This window comes from Desmodus rotundus, chromosome 4, assembly GCF_022682495.2.
Source record: "Desmodus rotundus isolate HL8 chromosome 4, HLdesRot8A.1, whole genome shotgun sequence".
Taxonomy (NCBI): domain Eukaryota; kingdom Metazoa; phylum Chordata; class Mammalia; order Chiroptera; family Phyllostomidae; genus Desmodus; species Desmodus rotundus.
Genome location: NC_071390.1, coordinates 144,573,100 through 144,591,985, shown reverse-complemented (window position 1 = coordinate 144,591,985; position 18,886 = coordinate 144,573,100). Strand labels below are relative to the sequence as shown.

The following is an 18,886-nucleotide window of genomic DNA, read 5'->3' as shown; positions in this document are numbered from 1 at the left end:
AGGGTTCACTCTTGGTGCACATTCCATGAGTTTGGAGAAATGGATAATGACATGTATCCACCACTGCGGTCTCATGGAGTACTTTCACTGCCCCCAAAATCATCTGTGCCCCACTTACTCATCCTTTCCTCCCCCAACCCTGGGCAACCACTGATCTTTTTACTGTCTAGTTTCGCCTTTTCCAGAATGTCATATACTTGGGATCATATAGTATGTAGCCTTTTCAGATTGACTTCCTTTACTTAGTAGTATGCATTTAAGGTTCCTCCAAGTCCCATCATAGCCTGATAGCTCATTTCTTTTTAACAGAGTAATATTCCATTGTCTGGATGTATCACAGTTTATTCATCCATTCACCTACTAAAGGCCATCTTAATTTCTTCCAAGTTTTGGCAATTATGAATGAAACTGCTATAAATAGCAAAGTGTAAGTTTTTTTTATGGACATAAGGTTTCAGTTCCTTGGGGAAATGCCAAAGAGCATGACTGCTAGATCATACCTCGTAGAATTTTGTTAGGATTCCTATAAGTTATATGCTTATTTAGCATCATACCTGGCACTTAGTAAGTTCTCAATAAATGGTTCTCAAAGGCCGGCTTGCCCCTAATATTTAAGGGGCTCGGGGCAAGAGTATAAATGCAGATCTACAACCATATGACTAAATAGTTAACTTTATACTTTAAATGTTTAACTTGAAAACTTTATAGCTTTGTCCATGGCCAACTCATGTTTCTGCCCAGATCACCTGAGCGGGAGACTCAAGGAGCCCTGCAAGCCTGAGCGGAGCCCTGTGTCTGCTGGGCAGGGCAGGGCCTATGCTGGGCCCAGAACCAGCTCCTAGGGGTGACTGAGCCTGCCTGAACCATGCACGGAACCGACCTGGTTAAGCTCTTCAGGGGTCTGGGGCAGCTAAGTTCTTCTCCAGGCATAGCTTTCCAAGTCAGATGCCTCCTTCCAACTCAAAGTCTACCTTCTGAACTGAGAGACAGGAGGGAACATATGAGTTAACAGGGGGATATGGTCTCTTATTCACCTGCTTGGCCAATTTAGGGTGGCCAACTTGAAAAATATCAGCCACTGTTTGGTATCCCAAGGTAACTCTGTACCTTTCTCTACCACCTCCTCCCCACCAAAAACTTAGCCACGAAAGAGGGGTTAGGGCAGGGGGCAAGGCCCAGTTCAGCATACATGTGCTTGTTGTAGAATTCCCATTAACTCAAACTTCTACAGAACCTTCCAGGAAACCTTATAAGACCAGAAAGAAAATGGCAAATGTCTTTGTGTTCAGCATCTGTGATGTTCAGGCCGCTCGGGCCTGGCTGTCAGGGTGGTCCTGCCCATTGTGATGACAAAATTGGACTTTATTTTGAGAGCACGGCCATCTCCCAAAATATTTTGAGCTGAGAAGTGACACAAGATAACAGAACTTTTTGGACCCAGAGCACCATTGCTTGGGAATGGACATAGATGCAGTCTAGTGCCAAAAAGCAGTATGTGAGGTTTCCCCAGTGCGGGCCCCTCCGGTGGCCCATCGTGTTCACCGTCCCATGCCCTGACAACCTTTAAAAAGCTTCGGTAGAACTGGTTTAAGATATCATTACTGTTGAACAACACTTTTTATTGATTTTTTTTGAGAGTTATAAATCTTTCCCAGGTTTTTTAGGGGGGAAATGTGTAGGAAAAAAATGGTCTTTCAAGAAAAAGTCACCCCTAATTTATGGTGGTGTTAATACACATTTTAAAACAAAGATTGTACTGAAGTCTTGTGGGGTCATTCAGATGTGTTAAGAGGCTCAGCTTGTTTATCCGTCTCATCCATAATTTAAAAACATAATTAAACCAAAACAAGTCCATACCAATGGACTTGTCTGTTCAAAACAGAAGGATATCCTGCTTTGAGATTGCAAACAGAGTTCATGTAAAGCGAGTCATTGAATCTGTTTTTAAACTGAGTTTCCTCTTTACTGGGGTCTAAATTGAAGTAAAGACCTATTTTATTCTCCCTCCTCCATGTCCCCCCTTTTTTGTTCACTCTGCATTATTCCTATTAGCCTACAGCTTCGCCATATGATTGTGGTCCCTTATTCTGACCCACATCACTTCATTTCTCATAAGAAAAGTGCCTTTCTCTGTTGGGTGGGGATTACTCTTAGCTAACCGGTACTGCTTTCGGAGACTGGGTGGAGCAGAATACCAATCACAATAGAATAATAAATCACTGTCAATAAACAGAAAGCCATGTTGTCTTTGAATAAAGTCATATCATGTTTGCAAAATTAGACACAGCAAATTGGGGAAGTGCAAAATGTATGTATACTTTCATATGAGCTAACCTGTATATGTATATATTTTTTCTGGTTAAAATGCTAGTTTGAATTTAAAATGTATCCTTTACTAATCATGAAATGAATTCTCGGTATTAAAATATCTTAATGCAAATTTTTATGTTTCTAGTGTTCAGAATTCTTGTGGATTCTTGCGTCCACGTGTTTTAAAATGTAGAGGAGTCTGTTTAGGAACTGAGATAATAAAATAAAAATCATGAGGAAAAAAATGTAGTTTGGGTGAGAATCACTCAGACATAACAGAGGAAGGTCAGTTTTGTTTTTTTTTTTTAAGTCTTCCCATCTGCTGAGTTCCTCAAGTCACTTCATTTATGTCCCTCTCACTTGAGTTTCATAGATATTTTTCATATGTGTTTATAATTTTTATTTGTTCTTTGTCCACCACTGGGCATGAAGCTCCTTCAGGCTTCAGGAGAGCTGGAGAAAGAACTTAAAGCAAGGAAATCTAAGTTCTGAGTATTAAAAATATAGCTAACACGTGTACTCAGATGCTTAACATCTAACATCTCAGCAAATGCTGGATGCCACAACGTGCCAGCCCCTGGGAGTACAGTTAGGGTGGCAATAAGGCTGCTATGCTGAAGGGCTTTTCGTTCCATTGGCAATTGCTACACACACAGCACATTCCAGTTGGACATTGTCTATTAACATGCAGATATGCATAGAGTGTTGCTGGGATGCAGATGAAGTCCCGGGCACCCCAAAAAGCTTGATGATGCCTGAACTGAGTCTTGAAGAAAGAGTAAGAATTACCCTTGTGGAGAAAGATGGACAGGTGTGGCAGGAGTTGCCGTGAGCTAAGATACAGAGGACACAGCAGTGTCCTGTGTGCTGGAACTGGCACTGGAGCAATGTGACATGATTAATTTTTCATTAATAATATTGACCAAAATTCTCAAATATTGACTTTTCCTGCAGGTTAGCATGATATTGTAGTCAAGGTTATTTTGTTTGCAGGTAGTATAAACCTATTTTAAATGAGCATAAGCTAAAATGGTGTATTTATAGGAAGGAATTGGGATATCTCGTGATCCACAAGGTAAATATGCAGCGGGGCCCGGAAGAATACCAGCATTCCAGCCATTAATTCTCACGTTCCGCCACTGGTCGCATGCCACCATCTTGTAGAGCAGTTTCAAGGTTAACTCCTCGCTTAACTGACTATAAATGGCTCCCTGGAATAGCCAACAGGATCTGACAAGAGATGATAGGTTCAAAAGTAGGTCAGAGCATGATCTTCACGTGGCTTCTGTCTGTCCAGGAAAAGGACGGAAACAGCGAAGTGGAATGGTACAAATTATACCCACCAAATGGTCCACTTTAAAGCTTTAGATATAACAGCGTGGGAACTGGAGAATCCCCCCAAAAATACACAGACAAGGTTGTTCTTAATCAAGCCTCTCACCACAGTACAGAGTGGCAATGGCGCTAGACGAGTACTTCTTAACCACGTGCTTCGTGGGTTGTGGTCAGCCTCAGTAAACCCAACCACAGAGCACATGGCATACCCATATTAGTAATGTACTGGGTGAGCTGAGCAAAGGGTATGTCACAAGCCGATGTTAGAAAACTGAGGTAGATGTGCAAACTTTCCAAGACTAGAGGTCAATGGTGAGAACACAGGGCCTATTTTATGTTCTGTTTATCACTACGTGCCAGGCACTTTTCTAAGTGCATAATGCATATTCTTTTAGCCCTCCCAATAATCCTATAAATTGGAACTATTAATATACTCTCTTTGTAGATAATGAAACTGAAGCACTGATAAGTGAAGTGACTTCCTCAGTGTCCTACAACTATTAGAAGGTGGGGCTGTGACTGGAACCCAAGTCCCAGAGTATAGCGGACACCAGCTGCCTGTGCACTTCATATCAATAGTGTCCTTTCTCATAACTCACCCCACATAGGGTATTAGAATGAGTTTGCAAACATAAACAATCTCAGAAGCAAATGGATAACTAAATGAACAAGAAACCCAAAAGAAAGTGAGTCAATTTCAAAGGAAAAAAAATGAGAGTTTTCAAACTTGTTTTGCCCCTACCATCTTCCTTTCAATCCAATCAGTATAACAGAAACAGGTGGAGCTGGTCTGGTGGAAGCACAAAAGCCACACCAACTCTGGTGCGCTGTGCCCTCCACTCTGGCCCCGGCAGCCTAAAGGACTAAGGGGCTCAGTTAAGAGTCATGTCCTACATCAACCACTGACTGAAAACCTGGGATACTGGAATCAATTCACCTGTCCTATTTGACTTGGTATCAAGTATTTTTTTTAAAGTTTGCAACATTTTAATTAGTTTGATCATTAAAACTTCTTATAATGAACTGGTTTGGTATTGCTTTGCATTCCTACGCATTTTATATAATCTAGATGACCTTATTAGGCACAGGAGAATAGCTGAGAAGAAGGATTAGGCTGAAAACGTGGGAGTGGTAAGCAAAATTAAGGCATCTGTGGAGTATGAGAATATTGAGAAAGCTTTGCCATGTATAGATCTTAAAGCAAGTGATCTCTGACTCTGGAAATGAATAGCTGAGAGAGTAGTTCTTTTGTTTGTTTTCTTTTCCCCTTCCAGTTCCTCAAAAGGACAGGAATTCAGGATATTTATTCTTCCTCCATTATGTCCTCTCTAATCATTATCTAAGCAATCCAAATTCCCTGCATGAGGCACCACCTATTTGCTGGGCTATTTGGTGTGCTTTTTTTTTTGGTACCTGGAAATCAGGTCACCTAAGCTCACATAGTTTCAAAATATTTCTTGCATGGATGCCTAGACTCAATTACAGAGGTTTCCTTTACTACTTAAATAAATCCACACCACTTCTATCAATACTTCTACCAAAATGTTGATTTCTCCTAGCCATTTCAACTCGTGTATTTACCTCATTAATACAACCAGGACCCACTTTTTCTCTTTGTTACTCTCAAAGATGTACAATGTGCTTCTTTCTTCTAGGAATATTGGGGGTGCAGGGTTTCACCAGAATAACATGGAGACAAGCAACTCTAGGATTGAACTGGATTTCTCACTTACTAGCTACATCTCTTTGGGCAAGTAACTTAAACTCTCATTGCCTCAAATTCCTCATCTGTTAGTTGGAGATTAAATAATATTTATTCTGAGCTCTACTGAACCTTACTTAGCACAACAGATAAATCCAGTCATATGCAACCTCTTTCAGACCATAGGAAATACAAATAAAAATGAAGATCCAAGATGGTGGAGTAGGTGGAAGCTGCACTCACCTCCTCCCATGACCACATCAAAATTACATCTAAATTACAGAAAAATCAACCTAGAGAACCATCTGAGCACTAGCTGAACAGAAGTCCTATAACTAAGGGTATAAAGAAGAAGTCACATTGAGACTTGTGGGAGGGGTGGAGATGAGAATGGACAGACCACATACCCACATGCAGTGGTTGAGAATCTGGAGGGATATCTCAGCTTCAAAGTTCCTCCTGGAGGAATGAGGGCTCTCAGCCCCACACTGGCTTCCCAGCCCAGAGCACCAGGGGCAAGAAAAGGAACCTACATAACATCAGACTGTGGAAATCAGTGGGGATTTTGTTTGCCCCTAGGAGACAGAAGACTGTTGGAAACCCAGGTGTCCTCTTCAATGGCCAACACACAACTCCCTCACAGACACTCACCCTGGGCTCCAGCAGAGGGACAGCAAGCTCAGAGGGGTGCCAGAGTCATACAAAGAGAGACTGAGTTGTGTGGCTTCAGGGCAAGGGCTAAAGGACAGCCTCCCAATGTCCCCATGTCAGTTCCTCCTACTACATGGCACATGGGCACCATCTTTCTTGGGTTAAGCACTCTCCCATCAGGCAGTAGCCTGACACTGGTTCCACCCTGAGGCCTCACACTAACCAGCTCAAACATGGCTGAAGATGGAGGCCATCTTCTCATTCTGCCTCTAGGCTTCACCCATTCCTGTGTGGAGTCTTTCCCATATATGACACTAGCCTGGTGAACTAAACTAGCTCCTTCCTGATGACTCCTTGAGATTTTGCCCTAACCTGCTCACACACTGCCAGAGGCTCTGTCAGTGATGGCTACTAGCCTGGGCCCATGTCGCATTCTTCCTTAAAAAATTTCTAGGAATTCTGGTCAAGCTCTGAAGTACCAGAGATACAGGAAGAAACTGAGTTGTCTGGCTTCAGGGCAAGGGCCATCTTCCCACAGGTCGCCTTTCCTGTGTTAAGCCTTCAGTCCACACAGCCAAATCTTAATCTGCTTTAGCCTGGTGGACTCTACCAGCTATACCCTGATGACTCCCTGGCCCCACCTATACTAAATGGTCCAGGTGGGTGGTTGCTGGCCTTGGTATACTCTGAGACTTTTGCTGAGTGGTCTCAGACCCAGCATAGGTGCTAAGTGTGAAACACTATTAATCTGGTAAACACCACTTGCCCCTACATGGTGACTCTTAGAGAAGCAGCCACACGCAACTCACATATAGCCCAAGGCTCCTACAGTGGTTGAGCCTAACCAGTAGGCAGCAGCAGGTATCAGGTGCCTTGAGTCTTTTTCTCACCTGCCCAAGGACCCGTAGGTGACCTTGATTCACAGCTTGACCCCTCCCACATGCATCCAGGTCCAACAGAGGCAACTATAAGCCATGTAGTCCCTAACAGGTAGCCCACAGCTGGTCATTGGCAGGGTCTGATATTTACCTACATGGGAGACCCCCAAGAGACCCCAGAACAAACACAACCAAAGGATTGCTTGAAACTACAACAGAGTACCACCCAATTAGCTCCACAAGCAGCACACTGAAAGAGAGGTCTCGGTAGGCACCGGATCCTTCTGGGGAAAATTCCATTTCGTGGGGTCAGCCCTGCACAGTAGCTCATATATTGTTGTGGCCAATCCTCACAGCCAGCCATCCTGAGGGTCAACCCCACTCAAATATGTGCTAACAGCAGTCAAGACTCAACTACAATAGGAGGGATCACGTAAGCCACACAAGGGACACTTCTGGACCACTCAACCAACATGATCAGGGAGACTGCACGATTGTGCCCCATAGGACATCTGCTACATAAGGCCACCCTTCCCAGACTGGGAGACACAACAGATCTACCTAATACACAGAAACAAACACAGAGAGGCAGCCAAAATTGAAGAGACAAAGAAATCTCCAGAAAAAGAACTAAATAAAATGGAGGCATGCAATCTATCTGATACAGAGTTCAAAACAATGATTATAAGGATGCTCAGGAAACTTAGTGAGAACTTCAAAAGCAGAACAAAAGATATAGAAATCATAAAAAAGAACTAGTCAGAAATGAAAAATACAATAACTGCAATGAGGAACACACTAGAAGAAATCAACAACAGATTAGATAAAATAGAGGCTCAAATCAACAATTTGCTAGCAGAAAACACCCAATTGAAAGAGGAAAAAGAAAAAAGAATTTTAAAAAATGAGATGAGGATGGTTTAAGGAACCTCTTGGACAACATCAAATATAACACCATTCATGAGAGTACCAGAAGGAGAAGAGAGAGACCAAGGGATTCAGAACCTATTTGAAGACACAATGACTGAAAACTTTTGTAATTTGGTGAAGGAAAAAGACACACAAGTCCAGGAAGCACAGAGAATCCCAAACAAGATGAACCCAAAGAGTCCTACACTCAGAAACATCATAATTAAAATGGTAAAAGTTAAAAAAATAAGAATCTTAAAAGAAGCAAGAGAAAGGAAGTTGGTTTCCTACAAGGGAGCTCTCGTAAGACTATCAGCTGTTTTCTCAACACATCATCTCTTCAGGCCAGAAGGGATTGGCATGAAATATTCAAAGTGATGAAAAGCAAGAACCTACAACCAAAGCTGCTCTGCTTAGTAAATCTATCATTTAAAATTAAAGGAGACATGAAGAGATTCCCAGACAAGAGAAAGCTTAAGGACTTCATCATCACTAAAGCAGTATTATAAGAAATGATAAAGGGATGCTTTTAAGAAGAAGAAATAGAATATATGAGTATGTATGAATAATAAAATGGCAAAAAAGACATACCTATCAATTATCACTTTAAATGTAAATGGACTAAATGCTGTAATCAAAAGATATAGGGTAGCTGAATGGATAAGAAAACAAAACCCATATATATGCTGTCTACAAGAGACCCACCTCAGATTGAAAGACACACAGACCTAAAGGGATAGAAAATGATATTCCATGCAAATTGAAACCAAAAAAGGAGAAAGAAAGCTAGGGTAGCAATACTTATATCAGGCAAAATAGACTAAAACAAGGCTGTAAAAAGAGACAAGGAAGGACATTACATAATGATAAAGGGATCAATCCAAGAAGAGAATATAACCTTTGTAAACATATATGTACCCAATATAGGTGAACCTAAATCTAGTAAGGAAATATTGATGGACATAAAGGGAGAGATTGACAATAATACAGTCATAATAGGGGATTTAACACTCCCATTGATGTCACTGTATAGATTTTCCAGATGGGAAATCAACAAGGAAGCAGCAGCCTTAAATGACACATTAGACTAGATGGATTTATTTTTTTTTTAGCATTTCATCCCAAAGTAGCAGAATATACATTCTTTTCTAGTGCACATGGAACATTTTCCATGACAGATCACATGTTAAGTCACAAAACAAGTCTCAACAAATTTAAGAAGATTGAAATCATATCAAGCACCTTCTCTGACCACAACAGTATGAAACTAGAAATCAGTTACAAGAAAAATAAAAAAGAAAACACAGAAACGTATGGATGCTAAATAACATCTTACAAAATAATGAATGGGTTAACAATGAGATTAAGGAAGAAATAAAAAGATACCTTGAGACAAGTGAAAATGAAAACAGAACAACCCCAAATGTATAAGACACAACAAAAGCAGTCCTAAGAGGGAAATTTATAGCAATACAGGCCTGTCTCAAGAAGAGGAAAAATCTCAAATAAACAATCTAACCTTACATGTAAAAGAACTAGAAAATAAACAGCAAACAAAGCTCAAAGTGAGTAGAAGAAAGAAAATAATAATGAAATCAGACTAGAAATAAATGAATAGAGTCTAAAAAAAAAATACAAGAGATCAATGAAACCAAGAGCTAGTACTTTAAAAAGATGCACAGACAGACAAACCTTTAATGAGACTCATCTAGAAAAAAAGAGAGAAGACCCAAATAAATATAATCGGAAATGAAAGAGAAGTGATGACTGACACCAAAGAAATACAAAAGATTATAAGAAAATACTATGAAGAATTATATGCCAACAAGATAAATTCCTAGAAACATATGACCTTCCAAGATCGAATCAAGAAGAAAGAGAAAATGTGAACAGAACAGTCACAACCAACAAAATTAATTTAGTAATAAAAAAACTCCCAACAAAAAAATCCTGGAATGGATGGCTTCACAGGTGAGTTTTACCAAACATTCAAAGAAGAATTAACACCTATGCTCAAACTATTCCAAAAAAATTCAAGAGGAAGAAAGGCTCCCAAATTCATTTACAAGGCCAACAATATCATGATTCCAAAATCTGACAAAGCCATTATACAAAAAGAAAATTATAGGCCAATATTCCTTATGAATATAGATGCCAAAATCCTCAACAAAATACTAGCAAACTGAATACAGCAATACATCGATAAGATCATACACCATGATCAACTGGGATTTATTCCTGGGATGAAAGTTTGACTCAATATCTGCATTCAATTAACATGGTGCACCACATAAACAAAATGAAGGATAAAAATCATATGATCATTTTAATAGATGCAGAAAAAGCATTTGACAAAACCCAGCCCCATTTATGATGAAAAAAAAACTCTCAGCAATGTGGGAATAGAGTGAACATACCTCAACATAATAAAGGCCATATATAGCAAACCTACGGCTAACATCATACTCAATAGGGAAAAGCTTTAAGTGGTTTCCTCTAAGATCAGAAACAAGACAAGGATGTCCACTTCCACAACTCTTATTCAACATAGTACGGGAAGTCCTAGCCACAGTATTCTTATCTATTCAGAAGATGTCTATTCAGGTAAAAAATTGAAACCACTTTCTTATACTTTGTACAAGAATAAACTCAAAATGAATTAAAGATTTAAATATAAGACTTGAAATCATAAAAGTTTTAGAAGAAAACATAGGCAGTAAACTCTCACATATCTCTCAGCAATATTTTTTCTGATATATCTCAGGCAAGGAAAACAAAAGAAAAATGAACAAATATGACTACATCAAACTAAAAAGGTTTTGCACAGCAAAGAAAACTATCAACAAAATGAAAAAACAAGCTACTGAATGGAAGAAAATATTTGCCAATGATACATCTTATAAGGGGTTACTATCCAAAATTTTTAAAAGACTCATACAACTCAACACCAAAATAAAACCCCCAAACAATACAAATAAAAACAGACAGAGGACCTAAATACTCACCTCCAAAGAGGACATAAAGATGGCCAGTAGATATGTGAAAAGATGCTCAGTGTCAATAATGATCAGAGTAATGCAAATTAAAACCACAATGAGATATCACATCACACCTGTCAGAATGGCTATCATCAATATATCAATAAACAGCAAGTGTTGGCAAGGATGTGGAGAAAGGGGAACACTTGTGCACTGTTGGTGGGAATGCAGACTGGTGCAGCCAGTGTGGAAAACAGTATGGAGGGTCCTCAAAAAATTAAAAATGGAACTGCCTTATGACCCATCAGTTCCACTTCTGGGTATACATCCAAAAAACCCAAAACACTAATTCAAAAGGAAATATGCACTCCTATGTTCACTGCAGCATTTGCAATAGCTGTGATATGGAGGCAACCCAAGTGCCCATTAGACACGTGGATAAAAAGCAGCAGTACATATATACAATGGAATATTACTCAGCCATAAAAATAATGAAATCTTACCATTTGTGACACAATCGATGGACCTAGAGGGTATTATGCTAAGTGAAATAAGTCAGAGAAAGACAAATACCATATGATTTCACTTATATGTGGAACCTAAAGAACAAAACAAACAAACAAAATAGAAACATACTCATAGATTCAGAGGACAGACTGATAGTTAGCAGAGTGGAAGGGGGTTTGCGCATGGGATGAAAAAATAGAAGGGATGAGGAAGTATAGATTGGCAGTTACAAAATAATCATGGGGATGTAAAGCTCAGCATAGAGAATGTAGTCAAAATACTGTAATAACTATGTATGGTGCCAGGCGGGTACCTGAATCAGGGGGATCACTTTGTAAGTTAATACAAAATAATATTGAATGTTGACTATAATTAAAAAACAAAATTTAAAAAGCAGAAAAATATATAAAGAACCACTCTACTCATTGTATGAGGCCAAAGCCACTTTGCTTTAAAACTATAGGCCAATCTTACAAAAATAAGATGAACAGTCCCAAATAAAATATTATCAAATCAAAACTAATGACCAGTAGGGAAAAAGTAAACAATTCAATAAATGTTATGAGGACAACTGACTATATACATACTTGGAAGGTATAAGATCCAGAAGAATTAAGGACAAATCTAATATTAAGAACATGTTATAAACTTGGACTAAGTAAAACCTTCTGAAATAGGACTTGCTTGGCAACACACTAAGTCACAATGTGTGACTTAGAGCACATTATTTAGCTTTCTGATGTATTGGGTGATTTTTGTTTTTAATCAATAGAATGGAGATGCTAATGGAAGTATTGTGAAATATACTCTGATCTGGCAAAGTATAAATCTCATTTGTTACATTATACTTTGTGGTTTAATGGTTGTATCCAGTTCTGCATAATTCATTCCTCTGGAGGTACCAAAATCTTATTTTTCCTCCTGCTATTAAGAACATATTTGAGCCTAATATGCAAAAATTCTCCTTATGTTAACTCCTATGATAACTCCTATATCAATCAACTCCTATATCTCAGCACACCTCTAGAAAATGTTCTCCTTTGATATTTTTGACAAGTTCTTGACCTAATTGACATGATTGCTTGTGGATATATGCTTCTGTATGCCTGTACACAAACAGAAAAGATATGGGAATTCTGGGTATTCTTGATTTTCTCCTTTTGTGATCTGTTCCCATAAGATGAAAATTACTGGTTTTATCCAACTTAGTGGGCCACTTTCAAGCACTCTCTCCACTTCTTTGCAGTAAGGAGTGAATGCTTCACCAAGCAGAAATGAAAACATTTTAAGGTCATTTATTTTTTCTCTTGAGCAACGAGGTAAAAAGACAAAAATCTGTTTCATTGGTAACACGGTTATATTGGTTGTTTGGCTGTTTTTTTTCTTCCCAGATGACCAATTCCATGACAAAGTAAGTCCATGTCTAGATCGATACTTGCTTTCAAGTGACAGAATCCAATTCAAACCAACCCAAGAAAACTCCTAAGGAAATAAATTGGCTTCTGTAGGTGGAAAGTTCAGGGTTGGATATGTCCTCAGGCATACTGGTTTGCGTGGTAAGGCCTAGCCTCACTGATCCACAGGGGATGAACTCCCCCCAAAAAGAGGTGGGGCCTTCGTTCCACACTTTGTACACTCAGCGCCTACATGTGTCATCTGCTCCTTTAGGTTATTGTTTGCATCAGGAGGTTGCAACATTACCGCAGCGGTGCTTGGTCACGGAGCCGATTGCCTGTAGGATATCTGCTTCAGTTCCTTGAATGTGTCTCCATAATGAGGCTAGAAAACAACTTGTTTTCTGTTTCCTGTTTTGCCCCCATGTTATTCTATTGTGATATTCACTAAGTAACAATCCATATTTGTTACTTATTCGTGCATGTGTGAGTTTAATGAGGATAGGATGAGGTACCACACACAAACATTGTGAAGGCAAATGCTCATTATCTCTTATGGGATTTGAGTGAAAAGTCTTCTACAGAGGGCTCCGGGTCTCATTTTCCTGGGACTGCAATAGGTTCCTGAGGCTTTGTCATCTGTGTCTGAAGGTCTCAGTGCGGTGGTTCCTGATCCATGGCCTGTTAGAATTGCCCTCGACATCAGCTGAGGGAAAGGACCCTCGCTGGTAGGGAGTAAAGGAGACCTCTAATTGCTTTGGGAACCACAGTCAAACTGTTCCCCACTGCAGAGCTATGACCATGACATGTTGGCACAGTTGGCAAATGCTTGGCCCACTCCTGGGGCTCCCATGGCCCCTCTACCCCAGGGAAGTCGAGGGTTATGACTGTTATCTCCAATTCCATCTGCCTCAGGAGAGTTTGTGGTACCTTCCAGTTTTTTGTTCCAAAATTAGGTTTGTTTGTCCTCTCTCCTCTCCCATCCCCTCTCTCCACAGTCTCTCCCTCAGCCATTAGAATGATTTGTCTCAAGCACAGGAGCAGCAAGTGGCTATTGGTAACCATAGGCAACCACGAACCTGCACTAGCTATCTGTGCTATACCACAGTTTGTAAGGCGCAATCTAGCTGCTAGCTGGTTAGATGGGAAAGTGTGCTGTATGGGTTTTCTTATATAGTAAAATACCGGCTTCTCTTTTTTTAGAATGACCAGTCCATGGGCGAGATGCAGATCATTGGAGGCTATGATCTTTCAACGCTGGCTGGAAAGGTTTGTAAATGTAACTCTGCTCAGTTCACACTGACGTCTGATGTTGAGGGGAGATCAGTGACCTTCATGTCAGGTCAGCACTTGCAATACATTTCAGACACTCTCCAGGGTTTGCTAATTCATGCAAATGGGTGTGTGAACTCTTTTAACGATTTCTCCTTTATAAAACACTCCTTTTATGATGCTTCCAGCACATGATGCAGACTGTATCTTTCATCTGTGAGCTTCCTTCCAATCTCATTTCAGACAACCTCATATTATGAACCCCCTTGGCTCTCCTTGCTCTTTGTTTTCTACTCACCCCTTCAGGTACCTCCTGAAAAGGAAGCTTTTCCTTTATACTTGTCTGCTTTATGTCTCTCATCCATGCCTAAGAACCCAGGCACTTCAGTAAGACATTTAATAAACAGGTTTGTTGACATGTATAAAATTTGGGCAGAGAATAAAAACGATTTCTGGGACAACACATTTTTCAGCTGTTTGCCTTTTTTCCCCTATTAAAATGATCTAAGCCATTAGATTATGAGGGAAACACCTCCGTTTTAATATGGAATTCCAAAACTCGCCAATGCTCAGTAATCAAGTGAAAAAAGTGCTTGAATTCTGACATAAATGCATACATAAGAAGGAGTTGGTTCATAAAGCAGACACTCTTTGTGGCGATGTGACCTGAAACTAAAGTTTTGCTGTAAATGAAAGCAATGCAGAATTTGTTTTTGTTCAGCTCCACTGACATATCTTGTATTCATTGTCCCTGAACAGCTCCAGCTTTCTAAATAAAATGGCTCAGTCTGTTACAAAAGCTTAATCTCTCATATTTGTGGTTGCTATTGTTGTGTAACACCTGGATGGTGAAAAGGAACACCAGTCACATTTAATGAAAAGATGAATAATAACACAAGGGACACTCCAGTGCCAAAGGACTCTCTCTTCAACACATCTTACTTCCCCCAACTCTGAAGGCCGCATAGTGGCATCCAAGTGTTAAATTACTATCTAGTAGTGAATTATGTTCCATAGAAATTGAAATTAACTTATTAATGTATTACTAGGCCACCATTTGATGTTACTACTTCAGGGCATAAAATAACATCCTAGAAAACTAAAATACTCCAAGCAATTCCCATAAAGTCATAATTTTTTTAACACCCTTGAAGTAGTCTTTAAATGATGTCATTTTATTTTTTTATCCTTTAACTTATCTTTAGTTTATTTTTATGATATGTATATTTTATCAATATTCAAAAATTTGCACATAGTTCAGAATCTCTATAATGTATCAATGTATGTGTATGTCTGTAGTAATATGTCTAATTGAGATGTGTGATATCAGATCACCCAACTTAAACATTATGTTTTTGTCAAATGGAGAACTAAAAATAAAAAATAAAGCTAGATTGCAGCCTGTAACACTGTGGAAATGTATCATCAGTATTCCTAAGGGTCAAAAGTTGGCAAGTGATACTGAACACAGCTCAATATTAAACTACATTGGTTTTGTTTTTGTATGCAAATGTTAGTTGAATAAGAAGTATTGCCTTTATTTAGGAAAAGATGAGGCAAATATAACTTAAGTCATTTTACCAAGCTAATATCATGACTGTACTTTTTTCTCCTAAGATCTGAAGTCAAAGCTCATGTTATTAGGCTTATGAATAGCAACTGTATTCTAAGTTAACACACATTTTTAAAATTGAGATACAATTGACATATACCATTATATTAGTTGCAGATGTACACATAATGATTCAATATTTGTATATATTATGGTCATCACAATAAATCTGTTTAAGAACTAGTTAACATGATAAGATATTTTAGTACTTTGTTGTGAGACGTTGCCTGACAGGTTTATTACACAAGAGAAATATACCTTGTGCTTTTCCATGGGGTCTGTCAGAATGGCAACTCTGAGAATCCCAATGAAAGCCTCCATGAAAAAAACTGCACATAAAATGGTGGTCCTTCTGTCCTTCCTTCTAAAATCATCTGTTTCCTTTCAGACCGATTACCCTCTTAGGTGAGCAGTGGATAGTCCCTTCCTCTAAGAGCTAGAAAGGAGGTTGAGGAAAGGGCACTTTCTTGCTGGGAGTAGAGTGAGAAGAAGGGCTGAGAGTGCTGTGCCTCAGTACCCCTGCCTATAACTACTACAAAGACCCCCCACCACCACCCTAAGAAAGTAGAGATCATGAAGTTCAGATAGGAGAGATGGAAAACCAGCCAGCAGTGAGAATGACAGGAGTCGGCTTTAGCCTTTGCTAGCACGACAAATGATTCTTTCAGGTTACCAGGTACTGTTCTGTGATATCTTTACTCTCCATGTGTACAGAGATGAGTTTCTATATATGTTTCAACATATGCCAAGTAAGACCCCTTAGGCTTAGAACACACTGGGTTAATATTTCCAAGATGAATCAACATTGATTAGCCAGGTTCTCAACTGTTGCAACAGCGTAGGGGTAAAGATCCTGCAGTTCACGGTGCCTAGGCTCACATCAGAGGGGAATGCTGAATATGCCAGTGTAGACCACACTCTATGCCTTCAGCTATATCTTGAATCTGCCTACTTCTCTTCATCTCCTTGGTAATCTCCCAAGTCTAGATCTTTGGTACTCAAAGGAGCCAGCAAACTTTTCAGTAAGTCTTTTAGGTTTCGTGGGGCATATAGTGTCTGTTACAACTGCTCAACTCTGCCATCATAGCATGAAAGCAGCCATAGATAACATGGAAACAAGTGGCTATATTTCAATAAAATTTTATTTATAGCAGGCCAGATTTGACCAATGGGCCACAGTTTGCGAACATTTGATCTAGGAACTAGCAAGGTCGAAACCACCTAGAAGCTTAGTAGAAATGCAGTATCTCAGATCCCTCCCCAGATCTTCTGAATTAAGTTCATTTTAGCAAGATCCTTAGAGGATTCCTATGGACTTCAGGGTTTTAGAAGCCTAGTCTTCTAGGGCAAGGCCACCACCATCCCTCCTCTGGGTTGCTGTGATGGACTGACTCATCTCCCTGAACTCAGCCTTTATTAAACTTCTGCCACCTTTCAAACCATTTTCCACAAAGCAGTCAGAGGAATCTTCTTAAAATACAAATCGGATCACATTACTTGCCTACCAAAACCTTTCAGCAGCCTCTCAGTTAGGGTTATCAGACCTGGCAAAAACAATGAAAAAACAGAATACCAAGTTCAATTTGATTTTCAAATAAACTGTGAAAACATTTTTAGTACAAGCATGTCCCATGCAGTACTTGGAACATACTTAAAATAAAAAGTAAGTTGTTATTCATCTGAAATTCAAATGTAACTGGGTGTTCTTTATTTTACCTGTCAGCCCCACTCAGTGCTTGACATTCTAATCCAAACTCCTTACGGCAGCTTGTAAAACCTGGGTAATCTGCCCTCATCTCCTTTCCAACATCATTAAATGCCACCCAAATGCCAGCCTAACCCCCTCACAGTGCTATAACCACACTGGCTAAGCACCTTCCTGCCAAGACCTTGGATAAGCTGTGGCTCCACCTGGAATCCATTCTCCTCCTAGCCTTCAGGTCTCAGCCTAAAGGACCGCCTTCCCTGACTCTCTGTCTAAAATGAGCACACGTTCCCTACACAATACTCTTTTCTTGACCTTAAGGAAATCCAAAGATGGAATGATTCCCTGGGGCTGGCATTGTCTTAGTGAGAAGAGGATGAGGTTTCCCTTGCGGCCAGAAGTTCTGGGAATAACACGGAAGAGGGAGGAAGAGCAACATGGAATGAAGGGAGAGATAGCAGAGCCAGAGGACAAGCGTGGACCATGTGACTAAAGGAAATTAGTCAGAAATAGGGAAATAGCAACTTCAAATGCTGAACATGTGAATTGCATTTGGTCTGTAAAATATATTGAATTTCTCAACAAAGAGAAATTCATTTGACTTGCTCAGAAAGGCAAAGAGGAGCCACAAAAGTTGTGGAGCAGAGGTGATACCATGAAGCTGTGTTTGGGGGAAATGAACCTGGCAGGAGGGTAGAATGGACAGAAGCAAGGGAGAGGAACTACAAGTAGAGAGGCCAGCCAGGAGGTGGTGTGTGTAGAACAAACCCTGGTGTGTAATCAACCTACTTGAGCAAAGGAGTAGCTTCCTCCAAGGACCAGCAACAGAGGTAAATGATTAAATGAAAGCAGGAGGTTTTCAAATTTGTTTATGAAAGAACTTTTAGAAACATGGGAAAATAGCTTACCTGTGTAATTTTCCATGCTATTAGAGGTATTATAGGTTAGAGGTATTATAAGCCCCAAACTTTGCTATGTAACTCTTAAACCCTCTAAAAACATGTCAGTTAAAAGATTTAGAAGAGGGACACCCTAGACAGCCCCCATGCACCATGCACTCTTTCTTTCTTTCTTTCTTTCTTTCTTTCTTTCTTTCTTTCTTTCTTTCTTTCTTTCTTTCTTTCTTCTTTCTTCTTCTCTCCCTCTTTCTTTCCTTTATTTTGGAAGCAAAGAGAGAGAAGCTCACAAGGGAGGCTAGCTGAGTCATGCTTCTAAATAGGTCATGGCTGTTGAATAAAGGGAGCCCTCAATGAAGTTAAATGGCCTCTTCGCTCACAATGTTAAAAGCATTTTACTCTGTGAGTTTAAGCTGTCTCTGCACCATGCTTTCTGGCTGATTTTTTTTCAAAGTTGATTTAATCCTGGCACTTCATAAAATTTGTGTAAAACAAGAAGATTGTATTCATGTTCAAGTGAAATCTCAGAAAGGATGGAATAAAACCAAATGCATGGAAACAAGCTCAAACCTGGCAACAAGAAAACACAGATGTGCAGGTTAAGTGCAAGATTCGGGAGACATACCCCCCTACCCCCAAATAAGTTTCTAATCAAATGCCAGAATGAAATATTGGAACTTGCCAAAATTTCCTACTTGGCTGCCTTTACTCTTGAAATCATTCCTTTTTATTGCATC

At 39.6% G+C, this 18,886-nt stretch overlaps 1 protein-coding gene across 4 annotated transcripts in view; it reads left to right on the top strand.

Annotated features, from left to right (window-relative positions):
* The window catches only part of PRTFDC1 (phosphoribosyl transferase domain containing 1), a 90,525-nt gene that overhangs the window by 56,029 nt on the left and 15,610 nt on the right, over nt 1-18,886 (top strand). For all 4 annotated transcript variants that reach the window (XM_024576526.3, XM_053922913.2, XM_024576537.4 and 1 more), the window contains exon 4: nt 13,868-13,933. In XM_024576526.3, the coding sequence (XP_024432294.1) occupies nt 13,868-13,933 (66 nt within the window). The remainder of the gene's footprint in view (nt 1-13,867; nt 13,934-18,886) is intronic.